The sequence below is a fragment of the Podarcis muralis genome, chromosome 14 (genome assembly GCF_964188315.1).
Source record: "Podarcis muralis chromosome 14, rPodMur119.hap1.1, whole genome shotgun sequence".
In the NCBI taxonomy this organism is placed as follows: Eukaryota; Metazoa; Chordata; class Lepidosauria; order Squamata; family Lacertidae; genus Podarcis; species Podarcis muralis.
In genome coordinates, this window is record NC_135668.1 from 29342423 (window position 1) to 29360617 (window position 18195).

Sequence of the window (18195 nt, forward strand, 5' to 3'; positions counted from 1 at the left end):
TAACATAGAATCAGAATAGGGATACCAACGGTGTTTGACCGTCATAAAGTTCTTCCTAATGCTTAGTTGGAATCTCCTTTCTTGAGAGGGATGAATGCATTTGAGAAATAGTCCATGTTTTGAATATTCCCACACTGGCAGTAGTAGCTCAGGGCAAGGAGAGAGAGAGCCTGAAGAACAGGTTTAGTTACCACCACCCCCCTTCTCAAAACACACACTGAACTCTGGGCAATTAGACTACCTCCATTTCCATTCAAATACAAATTAAGCCAAGTTATCATCAAAGAGACGATGATGACAAGGATCAAAGCAAAGCAACAACTCTGGGAAAGATTAAAGAAAGTAAGTGGAAGAGATTTTGAGAGAGATATTTAAAAGGCGTAAATGCAAATGATGAAGAGAAAGAGCAGGCCATTCAATTAACTGCATGTTTGCACACCTCTCCCAGATCAGAGGGAGAAGATCCACTCTGTACTGATGAGAGCTTGCAGGGTGGTTAAAATAACACCTTACACTTAACACAGATCTAAAAGCCTGGCAGCGAAAGCAGTTAAGAGGAATTATTTGGAAGAATCTTAAGACAGCCAACAGTTAGATATAAAGCCAGGCCAGATACGTGAAGGTTTAACCCCAATGCGGCATATTTAAGAGCATTAAAAAAAGAGACTTGCATAGGACCAGAGTTTAGTAGGATGGCACCTGCTTTGCCTACAGAAAAGTCCCAGGTTCAAAGATCCCAGTAACTCCAGGTTGGGCTGAGAAACACCATCTGCCTGGAATCTGGCTGAACTGGTACCAGTCAGCGTAAAAAGGTAAAGGGATCCCTGACCATTAGGTCCAGTCGTGACCGACTCTGGGGTTGCGGTGCTCATCTCGCTTTATTGGCCGAGGGAGCCGGTATACAGCTTCCGGGTCATGTGGCCAGCATGACTAAGTCAGTGTAGAAAGCACTATAAAAGGAAGTCTAGGTTGCTCAGTCTGTATTCCACATGGATTCTGCAATGCTGAATTCTGTCACTAGGAGCCAGTGTTCACCCCTTTTCACTTATGGGATGAAGCCACCATCCAAGTATTTTAGTGATGTTTCCATGGATCCCAGGCCCTAATACCAATCACTCCTCTCTGACATTAGGCTGCCTTCTCATAATGTTTAATGCAAAAGTCATATTTCCTTTGCAAATCAGCTTTTGCATTTCTAGTGCACACAGACTCCCTCATGCTTATTTATTGATCAAGCAAACCTAGGCCCCAGGGAGCTCTTGAATAGTAATATATATATATATTAAATAAGATGAACAGCAACATCCAAGTGTTCCCACACAGGTTGACTGCTGAATGCAACAACTTTCATCTGATGAAAACTGCTTGCCAGAAACCTCACATTTCCACGACTGCTGACAGCTGTTTTCCAGCCTCAGCTGGGAAGGTGCCTTCCACAACCCAGGGTAGAATTGGGGCTGGCAAAGGTGAAACCTAAAGGACAGCAACCAGATACTTTTCTGTGGACAGGGTAAGGCCAGAAATCCAGAAGACACCTCATGTTTACACCTCAGACCTGGCCCATCCAGAGACTTCACACTGCTGGCCAACGACTGCTTTTGCACACTGGGTTCCTTCTACACCTTAAGAAGATGGGACACCTGGGCATGGACAGGCTGGTGTAACTCACTTAGGCAAGGTCCCAGCCTCAGGCCAGCAGATTCTTCTCATTTAAGCCCCAGAGGTTTCCACTGCAGTGTGCCTTATATGCTACCAAAGGAACTGCTATGGGAACCACTGGATACTGGGTCTAGACATCCCAGCCTCAAAAGACACAAAGGCACTTAAAATAAATAAATCTTAAGGCTTCTAAAATCTTTGCAGACCAGCTTTCTTTGGAGTATTTAGATATTTTTATGTTGCTTTTCTAAATTCAGTTTTTCAGTAAGCTTAATCCCATTATGCTAAAACAGTTGGAGGCAGCAATGCTTCTGAATGCCAGTTTCTGGAGAGCACAGGAGGAGAGAGGGCTCTTGTGCTTGGGGGTCCTGCTTGGGGGTTTCCCATTGGGGCATCTGGTTGGCTACTGTGAGACCAGGATGCTGAACTAGATTTCCTAATTCAGGAGGCTCTTCTTATGTGTTGGATATTTTATGGTGTTTCCATATTTCATTTAAAGTGCAGAGAGGGACACGGGTGGCGCTGTGGGTAAAAGCCTCAGTGCCTAGGGCTTGCTGATCGAAAGGTCGGCGGTTCGTATCCCCGCGGTGGGGTGCGCTCCTGTTGTTCGGTCCCAGCGCCTGCCAACCTAGCAGTTCGAAAGCACTCCCGGGTGCAAGTAGATAAATAGGGACCGCTTACTAGCGGGAAGGTAAACGGCGTTTCCGTGTGCGGCTCTGGCTCGCCAGAGCAGCGATGTCACGCTGGCCACGTGACCCGGAAGTGTCTCTGGACAGCGCTGGCCCCCAGCCTCTTGAGTGAGATGGGCGCACAACCCTAGAGTCTGTCAAGACTGGCCCATACAGGCAGGGGTACCTTTACCTTTACCTTAAAGTGCAGAGAATAAATCTCCTCCTCATCAAATGCCAATGCTCTATGGTTCTTCATTTCTTCTCCCAAATCCACGGTCAAACTTGCTTCCCCCAAGCAGCCCACAGTCTCAGTGAGGGATAGGAAACACTCAGCAACAATAACACAGAAGATAAAACTTTATTGATATGTAGTGTGGGAGAGAGAATAAAAATACACAAAATGCCTCCCAGAAAAAAGGAGTTACAATACCCAAACTGTCAGGATTAGTATATCAAAACCAATCAGTTACTGTCCAGTTGTTTTTGGTAAAGAAAATACTGCTGCTAAGAGCACGAAGAACACTTGGTGAACTGGGTTCCCCCACCCCAGGGCCCTTCTTCAGAAAGAGTCAGTGACTGGTAGTTAACAGCAGGGTGTGTTCACTGATGTCCTCTGCAGATTCTGAAGTCCTGCCCCAAGGCTACCCAGTTAATGTTCAAGCCCTTCTGGGGAGTTCAGGACATAAGAAGCCCCTTTTGGCCTCTCAGTGGAGACGGCCAGCTCTGTAACAAGGAGGCAATCCTGCCCCTAGGAAGGGCGGCTCATGCTTGCAAGCCAATTAATGATGTTGAGAGTCAAGAGCCTGCTATCTGCAAATCTGGAAAGTGAAGGCAACTGGGCTTGGCTTGCTTCATGGTTGGAGGCACTGGTTTCTCAAGCATGTGCAACATGTACTAAGAGGCAGGGCAACCTGCAGCAAGCTCTGCCTCCAGGAATGGATGTCAGGTGGGAATGGTGGAGGAAGGAGACACCACCCTGTGGGAGTAAGCAGCGGCGCATGCGCTCTGCCTGAACAGTTTCCCAGCAGCAAGCAAGTTTGCCTGGAGATTATTCCCAGCTCTGCAAAGTACAACCGCCAAACTGGAATTTCTCTAAAACAACCCCCTTTTAAATATTTTTTTTGTTTCAAAAGTTTCCGTTTCTTCTTCCAGCAACCCAGGATTTAACGTTTCTGCTTTCAGAATTATTGCACATTTACTTAAAACAATCAAGCCTTGTAGTGTTTATTTGTAGAAACAAACACACACACACTAAGCTGAGTTACACCTCTCATCCTACCTACGCTTCTCCCGGCATAAATAAAAGCCACCGTAGTGATTTATAGTACATAAATTTACAAAACAATAGTATTTAAAACGGAAGAAAGCATCTTAAGAAGTCACTACGAAATTGAATGTCAGTCAAATCCAGCTCTTGGGGAGGCTTACTGAGCGATCTACACTTTTTGCATATCGGGAGAAAAGGTCTAGGGGCTCAATCCAACCAAGACATACTCAGAGCAGACCCACCAGAGTTCATTGACTTCAATGAGTCCACTATGAATACATGACTGGATGAATACAAGCTCTTTCAGGCACAACCCCCACCAGGGACATCATCTTGCACCTGGGGATGTCCAAAAGGATCATTGCATGAGAACATGGGATTCTCATGAGCTTGTTCCCTAGGAAGGTTGGCTGGGAGGTGCTGGCAGCCACTCTGAGAGACACAGGTGACGCTAGCCAGCTAGCTGCCAGGCCAAAGGGGAGGGGCACCCAATTTTCACAGAGAAACCAGTACATGAAGGAAGATTTGCTTGCTCCTGTGTGAAGCTGCAACCACCAGTGGTCACCTTTCCAGGAGAGGCTGCCTCTTTCCTTGGCACGAGGGTTCAATGAGCCTTTTCAAGCTCAGCCATTGGTAAGAACAAGTGATCCCTCCCTCCCAGCTTGCAAAAGACAGCTGGGCCAAATACACTAGGAGTAAAAAAGCAAATGGGATCACAAGGTCATCTTAAAAAGCAGGAGGCACGTGTGTTCGTCTCCTTGTTTTTGCAAGTGTTTGCTCTGAATTCTCTCTTTTTTTTCCTGACACCACTACGCCTTTTTTTAATTGCAGGAAATGTCCTTTGCTTCTGAAAACAAGACGGAGAATTCTCTAAAACAAACGTGAGGCTGCTGCATTTCAAGATAAGGCAATAGCTTTTCATTCACGTCTTCCTCAGCCCTGCTGCTCTTGAAACTATGCCTAAATCAGTAACAAAGAATCTGTGAAAAAATATCTCTTATAAAAAACACGCAAAACCGTTTGTAGGAGATGGATTTTTTGCTCGTGAAGACAGCGCTAGAAAGGCACGACTCCTTCTTAAAATGATTTGAGAAGATGCAACTCGGCCAGCCAAGCTGCAACGATGCGGAGCGTGGCCCTTACAGCCTCCTTAACCGCTTGTTTCACCTGACTGGGCTAGAAATACAGTCAACCTGACACAGCGCCCCTGGGTAAAGCCCATTCGGAAAAGAAGAAGAGTTACAAGATTTTGGCCACACTGACTTGGTTTGGGGCCCCCACTTTTGTTCACACTTTGCACTGTGCAGTCGAGTGAGAGTGGGTTTTGTTTGGACAGGAAAAGAGCAAAGAGGGGTTTTCTTTCCCGATGTTTTATAACATTTGCGTTGTCAATCCGACATTCAGAAGAACTTTGCTTTTGTCATCATTTTGACTACCCAGATATCTAAACCGCAGGCATTTCACCTTTCAAATTCTAAGTTTAGTAGGCAAACAATTAATAGCCCCTTTGCTTTGTTTAAAAAATCGAGACTGTGTAAATATAGCCCTTTTTTCGCTTTCTGGATCGAAGCAGGAAGGAAGGCATGCTTTCACAGCTGTAGGCACCTTCAGACCAACAGCATGACCTCCCCCTCCCACCCCGACCCCCACCCCTAACAAACAAGCCCTTGCCGCATGCGGATGATCTGGAGTAAGGCAGCTTGGACATCTTCATCCATGTGACCCTGAAAAACAAAGAGGAGAGCTGCAGGAAACAGGCAGGACTTGGAACTTTTCAGTGACTTTTCAGTTGCAGTGACAAAACCTATAGATCCCAAAGTGGGTGTGTCAGGGGCTCAGGGACTGAGCCACAGGAGAGAGAGGAAATGGAGAGCGAGGGGGAGGAATCTGAAGGTAGCGGAGAACAGAATGACAGTGAATCGAGAGATTCCATAAGCCTCTCCAGTGAATCAGAAGACTCCCAGAAGGGGGCGCCGACGGCCAGGGAGAAGGGGGTCCCAGAGGGGACACACCAGAAGCAAGGGGCCAGCGGAGACTCCCAAAGTAGTAGCTGGAGATCAGGACCAGTTTCCCCACCGGAGCGCAGTGGGGGGGAAGAGGAGTCAGGTCTGGCCACGCCCCCGTCGGAGAGTGAGGGAATGGAGGGCAAGTCAGAGCCAGGCAGCACCCCTGGGGAGGAGAGTAGCGACAGGAGCTGTGTAGCAGTGAGGAGGAAGGTGTCGGGCTGCGCGCGCGCGCCAAGTTCAAATGTACAGGCGCGCGGGACTGCTGACAGCCCGGAGTGGGAACCAGGTCCTAAAGCCCGCCGGAGGCTGGGGGAGGACTCGGGAGACTCAGCTTCTGAAGAGTCTAGGAAAGGCGAGTCCTCGACGGGCAAGAGGACCCAGAGGAGGAAAGAACAAAGGAAGAGGTGGAGCAAGGCTAGGGTCTTAAACTGGTGCCTGGGGGGAGGAGACTCAGACGGAGCTTCGGCGGTCTAGAGTTCGAGACGTAGAGGTGCACGCTGGGAATGTAAGAATGAAACAGAACTTAAATAAAGACTATTTCATACAGCAACGACCTGGCGTTGGTCCTTTGTGAGCTGGGACCTAGGGCAGCCTCTGACAGGGTGGTATCACACCCCCCCAGGGGGCAGTGGGATTCCCTAGGGGGGTGCTGGAGGTGTAAAGGACTATCAACTGAATTAAACTAAACAGATTAAACGGGTACTTGAATAAATGTGCAATTAATTGAAACCATTTTGAATTTTGAATCTTCCTTAGTGAGTTGTGCAAACTGCTATTCTGAATCATGCTTTTTCTAGGGTAGGGGGGCACTGGGGATGTGTTTATGGAACCAAGGAGGAGGTTGCCCTGAAAGCTTTGGGAACCCCTAGCCTAAACTATTCACTGGCTCTGGATGATTCACAGAAGGGAGCAGTGGGTAGTGAGAGATGTCCCTCCTACTGAGTAAGAGAAACTGTGGTGGAACAAACAACACAGGCAAGCTGTGGAACATGCCCCCCCCCCCTCCATGCTGCCTCCCTTGAAGATTTATCTAAGGCAGGTTCAGCAGGCATCAGTCAAAAAGGGTGCGACACACAGCAGGCGGCAGCCAAAGCAAAACACGTACCTGAACAGCACTGAGAAGGTGCGTCCGATATATTGAGATGACCTCCTGGTGCTGCCTCTCAGCATCCTAGGATAAAAGAGCACACCTGGTCACTCTCCAGTTACAGTCTCAAAGTTTCGTCAGAAGGTCCCCAGCTCAATCGCAACAGCATCTCCAGGTAAGGGTGGGAGAGACTGCCTGCCTGAAACCCTGGAGAGCCACTGCTGCCAGTCAGTGTAGACAATACTGGGCTAGGTGGGCTGATGGTCTGACTCCATCAGGCAGTTTCCCATATTTCCTAGTCTTGGAGAGGCACAGCATTACAGGGATGCTGGCACCCTACTTCTAAGGCCAACAAAAACCCCTTCGTTTCCTAAGATGCCATGCCAAGCATTGAGCTGGGAAGCAGAGCTCACGCCATCCGTTCTGCTCTATCAGGCCTCCTCTCCCCTCAACAGCCATCTGGGGGCAGCCATTGCCTCAGACTGCTGCCGTGGGAGAGCTTTGCTGAATGCCCAGCTCCATCAAGCACCTCCTGCCCCTGAACTGTGCCAGCCGGCCATTATAGGAACCACTGTTCAGAAACTGGTGCCGGAGTTCAGGATTTTTATTTTCCTTTTCCCTCCGTGTTCCTTTTCCCTTGTGTGTCATTTATTTTTTAGACAGTAAGCCTGCAGGTATGGACTGTCTCGCTTTGACTTTATGTAAGGCTGAAGAGTCAGGAACAAAGGTTCTAAGTAAATGCATAATAAATAAAATTGCCCACACACTTTCCAGCTTAGCTTTGCAACCGCAAAGAACAGAAAAAAACTTTTTTTAAAAAATGGAAGCAAAGGTCATTGGACCTTAAACTGTTTGCCAGCATCATGCAAGATCACAGCTCAAGGATAGTCACCACACCCAGATCTGCTGTCCTCCCCTCACCCCCAAGCACCAGAACCCTGATCAATGAGACAAGTTTCAGCTGCTACCTGACGGCTGCAGTTCACTACTTACGGCCAGCTGCTGCTGAAGGGTTTTCACCTGCGCCTGGAGCACTTCGACCTGCTGGCTCTGTCGCTTTGTGGGGAGGCCGCTGTTGTACGTAAGCTGAGAGAGACCGTTAAGGGCCTGTTTTAGCCGCTCCACATCATTAAGTAGCTCAGTTATCTTCAAGAGAGACATTGCCAAAGTTCAAACCGTAAGCCTTTCCTCTGCGGTTCCTCAGCAACATCTACTACAGGGATGGGGAGCTTGTGGCCTGTCAGATATTTGGATGACTACTACTCCCAACATCCCTGACCACTGGCTGCGCTGGCTGCCGGGGCTGATGGGAGATGGAGTCCAGCAGCACCTGGAGTGCCACAGATGTTTCCCATTCCAGACTTACACTTGTGTGATCAAAGCAAAGAAAGAGGTTGAAAGCTGCTTGCTTCCAACCTGTATTCTGCCCTGCCTGGAGCAGAGTCAAGCAAGCAACAGGAAGATCACCAAAACCCTGGCCCTTTGTTGGGGGCTGGGGCTGGTGGGGGGTGGGTGGAAACAATGCGCTATGATACCCCAAAGTCCCCAAAATTCAATTCACCAGTTTGCAAGGAAACAAGGACTGTCTTGGGGCCAGGAGCTGTGCATGGATGCACATTGCAAAGGTCTATTAAGGAGGAAAAACCAGGGCTGTCAAAGCACAGCACACACATTGTTTTGTCTGAGCTGGAGTGGCAAGAAGGTGGCTGTGCATGGAGCAGTTCAGAACTTCACTACTTCTATTATCATTATTAATCTGCCCCCCCCCCCCCGAACACAGGCTGGTGCACAATACGAGAAATGCAAGACAGCAAAAATAATTAAAATATGGATAATTTAAAACATGGGCTTTTGAACTAGCCAACAGGAAAGAAGCCCGTTTTGAATTCCCAATGAGCTGAAAGCCACAGGCAGCATCTCATCAGATGAACCAGCTCTGCAGGTCTGCCTCTCATGCAAGGAAATCATGCCTGAATCCATTTCCAATGCAGCTTAAAGGGTGCAGCCCACCCCCACTTCAACCAATCAGCCTGCATTTAGCTTCCAAGTTGATTTGGGCAGGATTCGGAGGTTGCCTGCATCTACTACAGGACCACCTTCACTAGCCTGGAGCCTTATTATGTTTTGGACTACAACACCCATCAGCCACAGCTGGCATGGCCATACATCCCTGGGGCTGATGGGAGTTGCAGTCCAAAACACTCAGGCCTAGTCTGGCAAAGGCTGCAGTGCAGCAGCTCTTCCAGGCCTACCTGCTCCCCCAGCTAATGTCAGACGCTAGTCCAAGCACTGCCTCTCCCACCAAGGATCCCTCTGCATTCATTATCCTCTGCTTTGTGCCTTATATGCTGCTGGCCGGCCTTTAGCCTACTGCGTCCGCCCCCTTGCCCAACTCACCTTGTTGTCTTTGGCTTCCACTTGCTTCGCGGACTCTTGGATCCTTTTCTGCAGCTCCGCGATGGTGCTCAGGGACTTGTCGCACCTCTCCTTCTGGTCCTTGATCTCCTGCTCAATGCTGAAGTTCCTGGACTGCAGGGGCTCCTTCTTGTCCTTGGTGGGTGCCTCCTCCATCCTGGCTTGCTGGGCTGCCTCCAGCTTCCGGCTGAGCTCGGCCAGCTTCTCGGCCATGCTGCCTACTTGCCCTTCCAGCTTGCTCTTCACCATCTTGTGCTCCGCCATCCCAACCACCTCTCGGCTCTCCAGCTCCCACAAGGCTTCTTTGGCGCTCTGGATTTCAGACTGCAGCTTGGCAACCTTCTCTGCCCTCTCCTGGCTCTCTCCCTCCTTCTCTCTTAAGGCGGATTTCGCGGCGGATGCTTCCCTCTCCAAGCCTTCCTTGATGCGGAGGTGCTCGGCTAGAGGCACAGAGGCGGCCTTGAGATCGGCCATCTCCCGCTGCAGCTCCTGGGATTTCTGCACCTCCTGCTGGCAGCTGGCCTCCTTGCTGCTCAGCTCCCCTTTCAGCTCTTCGATGGTGCGGCCAAGCTGCCTCTCCAGGGCCTCCACCTGCTCCAGTGGGACGTATTGGCCGTGGAGGCGGCTCTCTGCCTCGCGGGCCTCGGAGCGTTGCCGGGCGCTCTCCTCCTGAAGCCGCTCCTTCTCACACTGGATCTCAGCAAACTTCTGCTGCAGCTCACACAACTGCTTGTTGAGGCCGTCCATCTTGCTGGCAAACATCCGCTCCATTTCGTGCGACTTCTCCGCCAGGACATAGTTCTGCTGCAAGTCGTTCTGGACGCTCAGGAGCTTGGCCTTCAGCTTCTCGTTCTCCTGGCTGCATTTCTTGCCTTCCTCCTCTCTCTCTCGGCGCTGCTCCCTCTCTTTCTGCAGCTGGCTCCTCAGTTCTTTCGCCGTCTCCTCGAAGCAGCGCTCCTTCTCTTCGAAACTGGCAAGGGGGGCATATTTGGACTTGATGCATTCCTGGATCATGTCAAGCTCCTTCTTCTGGGCCTTGATCTCAGCATGCAACTGGGCCACCTCCTCTTGCTTCGCCTGGTATTTTACCTGCATTTCGGAACTGTTCTCCTGCAGCTCCTGAATGTTTTTGTGGAGGGCGGCGACTTTTGCCTCATGCTCCCGTGTGTTTATGTATTCGCCTCCTTGCACTTGGCTTTGCAGCGTTCGCAGCTTCCTCTTCAGGGTCCCGTTCTCATCGCTCACCCTCACAAACTCTTGCTTGACACTTTCCATTTTGTCCTTCAGCTCCAGCAGCTCTTGGCCCGTCCTTTCGAGAGTGCTGTTCAGCACTGCCTTGACCTCCTCGTGAGTAGCCACTGGCACGTACTGCTCTTCCATGGTCTCTTGAAGAGTGGCATTTTTGGACGCAAACTCGGATGCCTTGGCTTGCTGCTCCCTGTACTTTTGGCTGAGCTCAGTGAGTTGCTGCTCCAGGCTGGCCATGGTTAGCTTCAAGGCTCCCGTCTCCTTCTCGTGCTTCTCCCGGGGGATGTAAGCCGCCTGGAGCTGGCCAACCGTCTCCTTCAAGCGGAGGTTTTCCGCCAGCAGCTTCTCCGCCTCCGCGCTGTGCTTCTGACACTTCTCTCTGCTCTCCGCCAGCTTCTTGTTCAGCTCCCCAACCGTGACTTCGCTCGCCCGCTTCACCTCCTCGCTGATCTTCAAAGGCACGTACTGGCTCTTCATCTCGCTCCGGAGGGCCTCCACTTGCTGCTTCAGCAGGCTGTGGCCTGCCTTGGCCTTTTCCGCCTCCGCCTGCCAGGCCTGGCTCTGGTGCTTCAGCTCCGCCTGCACTCGCTCCAGCTCCCTGGCCTTCTGCTCATACCGGACCTTCAGCTGCTTGTGCTCCTCTGGCCTCACATACTGGGCAAACTGGCCTCTCTGGCCCTCCAGCTCCACCCTCAGCCCCTGAGCCTCTGCACGCAGCTTCTGCCGCTCTGCCTCCGCCTCTGCCAACCTCCGCGCCTTCTCCTCCACTTCGCCTGAGAGCGAGCTCTTCACTTTCTCAAGCTTCTCCGCCAGCTTGGCCGCTGCCTCCTTCAGCTGACCCTCCGCCTCGCAGGCCCTCCTCTCCCGCTTCTCATGCTCCACCTTCAACATGCTCAACTCCCTCTGCAGTTTCTTGTTGTCGTCCACCAGCCTGGCCTCATCCCTGCGGAACTCCTCCACCAACAGCTCGTTCTGCTTCAGCTGGTTCCTCAGCTTGCCCACCTCAGCTGAAGCCCCCTCATACTTGGCCTTGGTGTCCTTCAGCTGCTCCTTCAGCTCCTCCACCGCCTTGCTGCCGGTGGCTGCCGCCTCGCTTGTCAGGTGGTCCTTCAGGGCCAGGAAGTGCGTCTGCATCTGCTTCACTTTCCCTTCCGAGTCAAACATCCTCTTCTGCACGTCCTTCAAGGCGTCTTCCAGCTGCTTGATCTGCTGGTCCGACTCGTGCTTTGTTCTCTCGCACTCCGCTGCCAGCGCTTTGCACTCTGCCGCCTTGTGGGAGAGCTCCAGCTGCAGCCTGCTCACCTCCCCTCGGGCCGCATCGTAGCAGCTCCTCAGGTTGCCCAGCTCCCGTTTCAGAGCTTCCGCCTCGGAGGCAGCAGGAGACAGGCTTGGGCTCAGGAGCTCCAGGGGCCTCACCATGGATCTACTCTGGTGGGCAGCTGGCACTGAGGCAGGGGCCTGCTCGAAAACAAGGAGAGGGACTTCTTAGGCTCTAGAGAGGGGCTTCTACCAACAAACACCTTTAATACCTTTAACTAGCTTTTATGTAGGGCAGCATTTCCCAAACCTGGGTCTCCAGCTGTTTTTGGACTACAATTCCCATCATTCCTGACCACTGGTGTTGCAAGCTAGGGATGATGGGAGTTGTAGTCCAAAAACAGCTGGAGACCCACGTTTGGGAAACACGGATGTACGGCATTAGAACTTTCCTACAGCTCAATGGCAGAGTACATGTGTCTTGTGTACGAAAGGCCCCAGTCCCATTCCCCAAGATCTCCAGTTGAAAGGTAAGTAGATCTCAGGTAAGTGAGCAGAGAGACTGGGGGGTCACTGCCAGTTGACCGTTAGGGATACGGAGCAGACAGACAATAGGCTCATCCAGGAAGATCCTTAAGGGCCTCCTCTGCTCCATTAACACATTTTGACTGTGTAATGGATCTGTCACGGATCACAGTAACCGAGTTACTAAGCTGAGGGCAGAAGCTCAATTTATCTTGCTAATGGGGCAATTGCAACAAGCCTCCCGCTTTCCGCTGATTCCCAGCCAAATAAGTGTGACATCCAAGTAATGGATGAGCCTGTTGTTGATTTCGCTGGCTCTGCCAGAGGACAGTTGCTGGCCCACACCTTCCATTTCTGTGCAGTACACAGCAAGGCTCCCACAGGAGAAGGGACACGCAGCAACTGGACACCAGGACGGCATTGTGGAGCCCCAAGAGACGGCCCAGTGACCAGGTGCACCAATGGCATTTTAACATGCTCAACATCATAGACACGCTGCAGATGCCCACATGGCATTCCCAAATGCACAAACGAGCCAACAAATTGGAGTACCTGTGGTTCTGCAGAATACGTAGAACCCTGCTTCAGCAGAACATCTTCTTTCCCTACAAAAAGACAAAATAAAGAACTAGTTCAATCTAACCTGACAAAGTACAAATCTGCTATATGTTTAGAAGGTGGAACGCAGCCTGCACTATTAAAAGTTAAACAGACAGCTGCTTCCTGCAAGGCCCTGTAGCCAGGAGCTGAGCAGCTGGGATGTCATAGAAAGCAGGGACCCCCCCGCCCCCCCCCCACTGTTGAGGGTCAAGGGAACCGGGCCTCAGGGCAGCATCTATGGAAAGGGAATGGAGAGGCAAGAGAACCACAGAGGCTGGAGGATCACAGAGCAGCAGGCTGGTTTGGGCCAGTCAATACTATAAATCTCTCTGGTCCTGAAAGCGCAAGATCTAAGGCAAGGTGGGGGATCTCTTTCAGCTCAAGGGTCACATTGGCAACCGTGTGCGTGAGGCCAGAGGAAAAAGCAGGTGGGCAACAGATGTAGCTGACTTTTGTACTGTCTGTTGGATGCATTCCACCCGCACAAAAGTCAAGAGATTTACTCACTGACACACACATCCCTCTCCAACCCTAATCCAAACAAGCAAGAGGAATCATCTCAGACCAAGGTCACTTCCCAGCCAGACAAAAGCACTTGAGGAGGGGGCAGAGCAGTGCCAGGGAGGGGTGTGTCTTGGGTGAAAGAGTTGTGGCCGGAGAAGAGAGATGGCCTAAGGAGAGCCCTGTGGGCAAGGCAGAGAGGCCTGGACGGCCACATTTGATCCCTAGGTCTGAAGTTCTCCGTTCCTGCTCTATATTATCATTATCATTAAGTTTATGAATGGGACATATGTCCCAAGGTGATTTACACACAGGGCAGCTTACAACATTAACAGATATGGTCAGTGAACTTTATAGCCCTGCTGCTTCCGTATGTCCCCAAATTACCCACTTTCACTTGACTGCCACAACTGCAGATAGAGGGGCACAAAAACTCCACAATGTTAGTGCTCGATTCCCTTTCTAAACAAGGTATCAAGGAACAGCAATACTCACTGTTACCAAAACTGTTTCCAGATCCCCCGTGGTCACCCTGAAATCAAAACACACAGACTTTGGTTCAGAGAGATACAGATTAACCATTAACAAGGGTTCGGGTTTTCAGAATGGAACTAGTTTTTTCATAGTCTTAATCCAGAGAACTTTCCTGAAATGGATATGATACTTAATACCTTCACGGAATAACAGAATTGTAGAGTTGGGAGGGATCCTGAGGGTCATCTAGTCCAACCCCCTGTAATGCAGAAATCTCAACTAAAGCATGCATGACTCATGGCCACCCAACCTCTCCTTAAAAAACAATCTTGCTCTATCTTCCACATGACAGACCTCCAGATATTTGAAGATAAGCAACATATCCCCTCTCTGTCTTCTCTTCTCCAGGCTAAACATACCCAGCTCCTTCAACCGTTCCTCATAAGGCTTGGTTTCCAAACCCTCAATCATCTTGGTCGCCCTCGTCTGCACACCTTCCAGACGGGTCTGTGCAAGAGTGGACTGAGCCCTGTAACTATAGCCTTGTCACCCAATAACACAGCTCCCAGTTCCTGCTAACTTAGTGGAGGGCTGCTTGAAACAGAGACTGGCTTCCCCACCAAAGGGCGACGTACCTCATAGAATCTCAGCTTTGACTTCAGAGCTTCAAGCATCCGTGAACTTTCTTCCTGCTGCTTCTCCTTTGCTGTCAGCAGCCTCCTGAGCTCATCTTTCTGAAAGTGAGCAACAAATCAATATGGAACATACTGGTAATGTTTAAGCACTAAGAAATATGAATATGGAAATCCTGCAGGACAGAAACATGACACTTTCCAGCCTATCGTAGCTTACAGAAAAATAGGAAGCTGTTTTATATAATATAGGCGAACCATTGGTCCATCTAGCTCAATGCTGCCTACACTGACTGCCAGCAGCTGCTCTCCTGGATTTCAAGCAGGAGTCTCTCTCGACTCTACCTGGAAATGCTGTCAGAGGTGAACCTGGGACGTTCTGCATCCAAGACTGATGCTCAACCCCTGAGCTGCAGTCCTTCCCCTGTAGATCTGATCCATGCACACAAGCACACCCTCCTTTCTGGATTCAGCCTGCAAGGAAGGTTAGCCCTCATGACTCTTGCACTGGCTTTAGGGAGTGGTGTGAGCAGATCTTATGGTGGGTACGGTGGATGCCAAACATGTTATCAGAACTGACCCCAAAAGCAAAGTTCCCTTCCTTCCTTTTTCATTTCAAATCAAATGTTCAGTTGTTGTTTAAGAGAGATGGAAGAATTTTTCCCCTCAGCTTCAGATTTCTCAACAAATAAGTTTAGGGTTGGGAAAAACTAAGATTTTTTCTTTACCTCGCTTTCGAGATCATCTGCGACCATTTGCTCCTGCAAAGAACAGAAACAGCCATTGGAATTGTATCTTGATTTATATTGTTATATAACATTGTCAGCAGGAAACCTGGCCAACCTCATTCAGTATCCCAGTCTGTAAAATGGGGATAAAGGCAAACAAATGCACCATAAACCCATGAACGCACCAGCCCATAAATCCACCAGATCACCCTGGAAGGGTCCTCTGAGCTGCTGTCATTGCAAACTGTGTTCCATTACCTCGTTCAGCTGCAGCTGCAGACCATTGATTCTGTCCAATAGAATCCGGTGCTCCTGCTGGATCTCCCTTAGCCTGCCTTTCAAGTCTTCATTCTCTCTTTCTAATTCCTTAAAACAGGGGACATTTCAAAACTGAGATCAGTTATCTCCTGCAGCATTAAAGCAACTGATGGATAACATTAGGGAAATGGAGCAATTCCAATTTTAATGCACACCTCCCAAATTCACACACTCCCAAACCACTATGCTCACCTAAAACACAGCTGTCCTCCGAAATACACACTTCCCTGCATTCTGTGACACAAGTTTACTTGCAAGATCACCTTACCCGATATAAACACACTCAACCACTTCGATCTGCAGAACCAGCACTATTACAGGTGCCACCCATTCTGCATTTTTAAGAGCTCCAGCTTTAAGTGTGGCAGCACCTACACGTTGGACCTCCCTGCTTATTGACATCAGCTATGTGCCTTCACTGTAATCTTTCCAGTGACTGCTAAAAGCATTTATGCACAAGGCCAGGTGTTTAGAAAGCTGCTGCAACTTTGTCTGTTTTTAGTCTATTGTTAATTTAACTTTCTGAAAGTCTTAAATTTTTCTTAATGCTTCTTACTGATAATTTTATTGATTTAGCTTTTTTACAAACCACTTTTAAGTTTTTTTTCTTTTTACAATCAAGTGATGTATAATTTTTTTAAAGAAAGAAAAGTCTCCAGTCGATCAGTGCATACGGAAAAGTGCATATTAGGGAAAACAACTTACAAAGATGCTTTATATTAAGGTGAATTGCTTGCAAAGATCTGTATATTAAGAGAAACACACATGAACTCTCATGCAGACTTTTAAAAAATTAATAAACTAATGTGGAAAATGATGCAAACCGAACAAGACAACAGCTGACAGATTTGTCCGCCCCTAGATGTGACAAATCAAAGTAAATCCTAACAACAACCACTAGTGGGCACCCTTCCTAAATATGGCAGGTGGCCAGTAACAGCCCTCTTTCCTTATCCACATACTTAAGAGGCCATCAGCACTTCAAACCGCTGCTTATCTCCAGCCTGTCAACAGCTGAAAAACCAGCTCTTAGAGATGCTTAAAGTGTTTTTCCTCTGACTTGGATATGCCAGACACTGAACTGCTCAGCCCACACACCACAGACAGATGTGCTTAGCGCAAAAACAGGCAGCTTTTCTTACACTCAAACAAAAAAAGGGGAAAAGCTATCATGGTAACCAGTAATGGACCATGCCAAGCATGTCTTCATATTTCATAGAGCAGCCTTCCCGAACCCCATGCCCTCTAGATATTTTGGGCTGTAATTCCCATCATCCCTGGCTGTGCTGGCTCAGGCTGATGGGAGTTGTAGTCCAAAACATCTGGAAGGAACCAGGTTGGGGAAGGCTGGACCAGTTAAAGCTACAAACAACATGAGGAGAAACAAGACAGCACCAAAATGGGTCCTCATCCAGATCTCACATTTGTGCTATGCAATTTGTACTATGTGCATTTGTACTATGCAAACAAGAACCTAAACAGCCACGTTTTGCTCAGAGTAGACCCACTGAAATGGACCTAAGCTAGCCATCGCCATAGATTTCAATGGGTCTGCTCTGAATGGGACACCCATGAGGATCCCAGCACAGCTCATTTACATTTACTTGTTCCTATCACCCATTTAACTTTTGTGCCACACCTGTGCAACTTTGAAAAGAACCTGAAAAGCTGGAATCCCACACTTCTTTCAGCGTTTTCTCAAACCTGCTCGCTTGAGAGCATCCCACACAAAGCCCAAATCTCTCCCTTCACCTGTACATTCCAGTGTTCCTTCTGATGCGTCTTGAAGCTCATGTCCTCTAAGGCACTTGGTTGACTCCATTTTGGCAGCATATTGGTCACCTGTTGTGCAGCATTGAAACACGGAATTGTCAGAGGAAGTAAGAGACGCGTATGAACTGTGCCAGCAGAAGCAGCAGCAGCAGTGTAAGAGATCCACCAGTCACATTAATCTCAGAAAGCTATTGAGTCTTGGAGGCAAACAGCAGCCCAGAAGGTGGCGAAGGTGGCAGGCCTTGCTCATTTTGAGGAGACTGACAAACATACCCAGACGCTTACATCTTTTCCTGAGGCCCTTCTTCGGGTCCCGCCTCTGAAGGAGACTCAGAGGGTGATGACAAAGGAGAGGGCCTTTTCAGTTGTGGCTCCCCATCTGTGGAATGCTCTCCTCAGCAAGGTCTGCCTGCCACCTTCGTTGACATCTTTTCAGCACCAAGTAAAGACTTATCTTCTTTCCCAGGCTTTTAATGGACTAAGATGAAGTTGTTTTGTTACTTGTGTGCTGCCAAAGCTTTCTCTGGTGACTATAGGGATTGTTTTGTGCTGTTTTCATAGTGTAATATATTCATATTTATCCTTTAATTGTGCTTTAAGTCACTTTTAGACCTTCCGGTAACAAGCAACTAACAAGTGAAATCATATTATTATAATTAGCATTGTTAGGGATGGATGAGATGTCAATAAGGCAAGACTTTTCCTAGAAAGCAGAAACTCCCCCTGAATAAATATTAAGTAGGCAGGACCTATCTTGGTTATGAACTCGCAACAACACATATGAAAACATGCCGAATCCTCACCTTGAGATGAGGCTGTCCTTTCTTCATGACTTCGTAACTTGCTAAAAAAAAAGAATAATTTGTTTTCTGTTTAGACATTCCATGCAGAGGATTAGACAAAATGCAACACTCTTTCCAAGGGAGTCTGTACCACTGTCAAACAGCTCTTACTATCAGAAAGTTCTTCCTAATGTGTGGTCAGAATCTGCTTTCTTGTAATTTCAATCCATTGGTTCAGGCCCTATCCTTCAG

At 49.0% G+C, this 18195-nt stretch overlaps 1 protein-coding gene across 4 annotated transcripts in view; it reads right to left on the minus strand.

The window, feature by feature from the left end:
• Window positions 1-5110: 5110 nt before the first annotated feature.
• Window positions 5111-18195, minus strand: part of UACA (uveal autoantigen with coiled-coil domains and ankyrin repeats) — a 48784-nt gene continuing 35699 nt past the window's right edge. For 2 of the 4 annotated variants that reach the window (XM_028706457.2, XM_028706460.2), the window contains exons 9-19: window positions 17965-18005; window positions 17141-17230; window positions 15329-15436; window positions 15071-15103; window positions 14346-14444; window positions 13732-13768; window positions 12688-12740; window positions 9088-11814; window positions 7684-7836; window positions 6709-6774; window positions 5111-5321 (exon numbers count right to left, since the gene is read on the minus strand). In XM_028706457.2, coding sequence (XP_028562290.2) covers window positions 5250-5321; window positions 6709-6774; window positions 7684-7836; window positions 9088-11814; window positions 12688-12740; window positions 13732-13768; window positions 14346-14444; window positions 15071-15103; window positions 15329-15436; window positions 17141-17230; window positions 17965-18005 — 3479 coding nt within the window. In that variant the 3' untranslated portion in view covers window positions 5111-5249. The remainder of the gene's footprint in view (window positions 5322-6708; window positions 6775-7683; window positions 7837-9087; window positions 11815-12687; window positions 12741-13731; window positions 13769-14345; window positions 14445-15070; window positions 15104-15328; window positions 15437-17140; window positions 17231-17964; window positions 18006-18195) is intronic. The other 2 variants (XM_028706459.2, XM_028706458.2) reach the window with 2 other exon arrangements.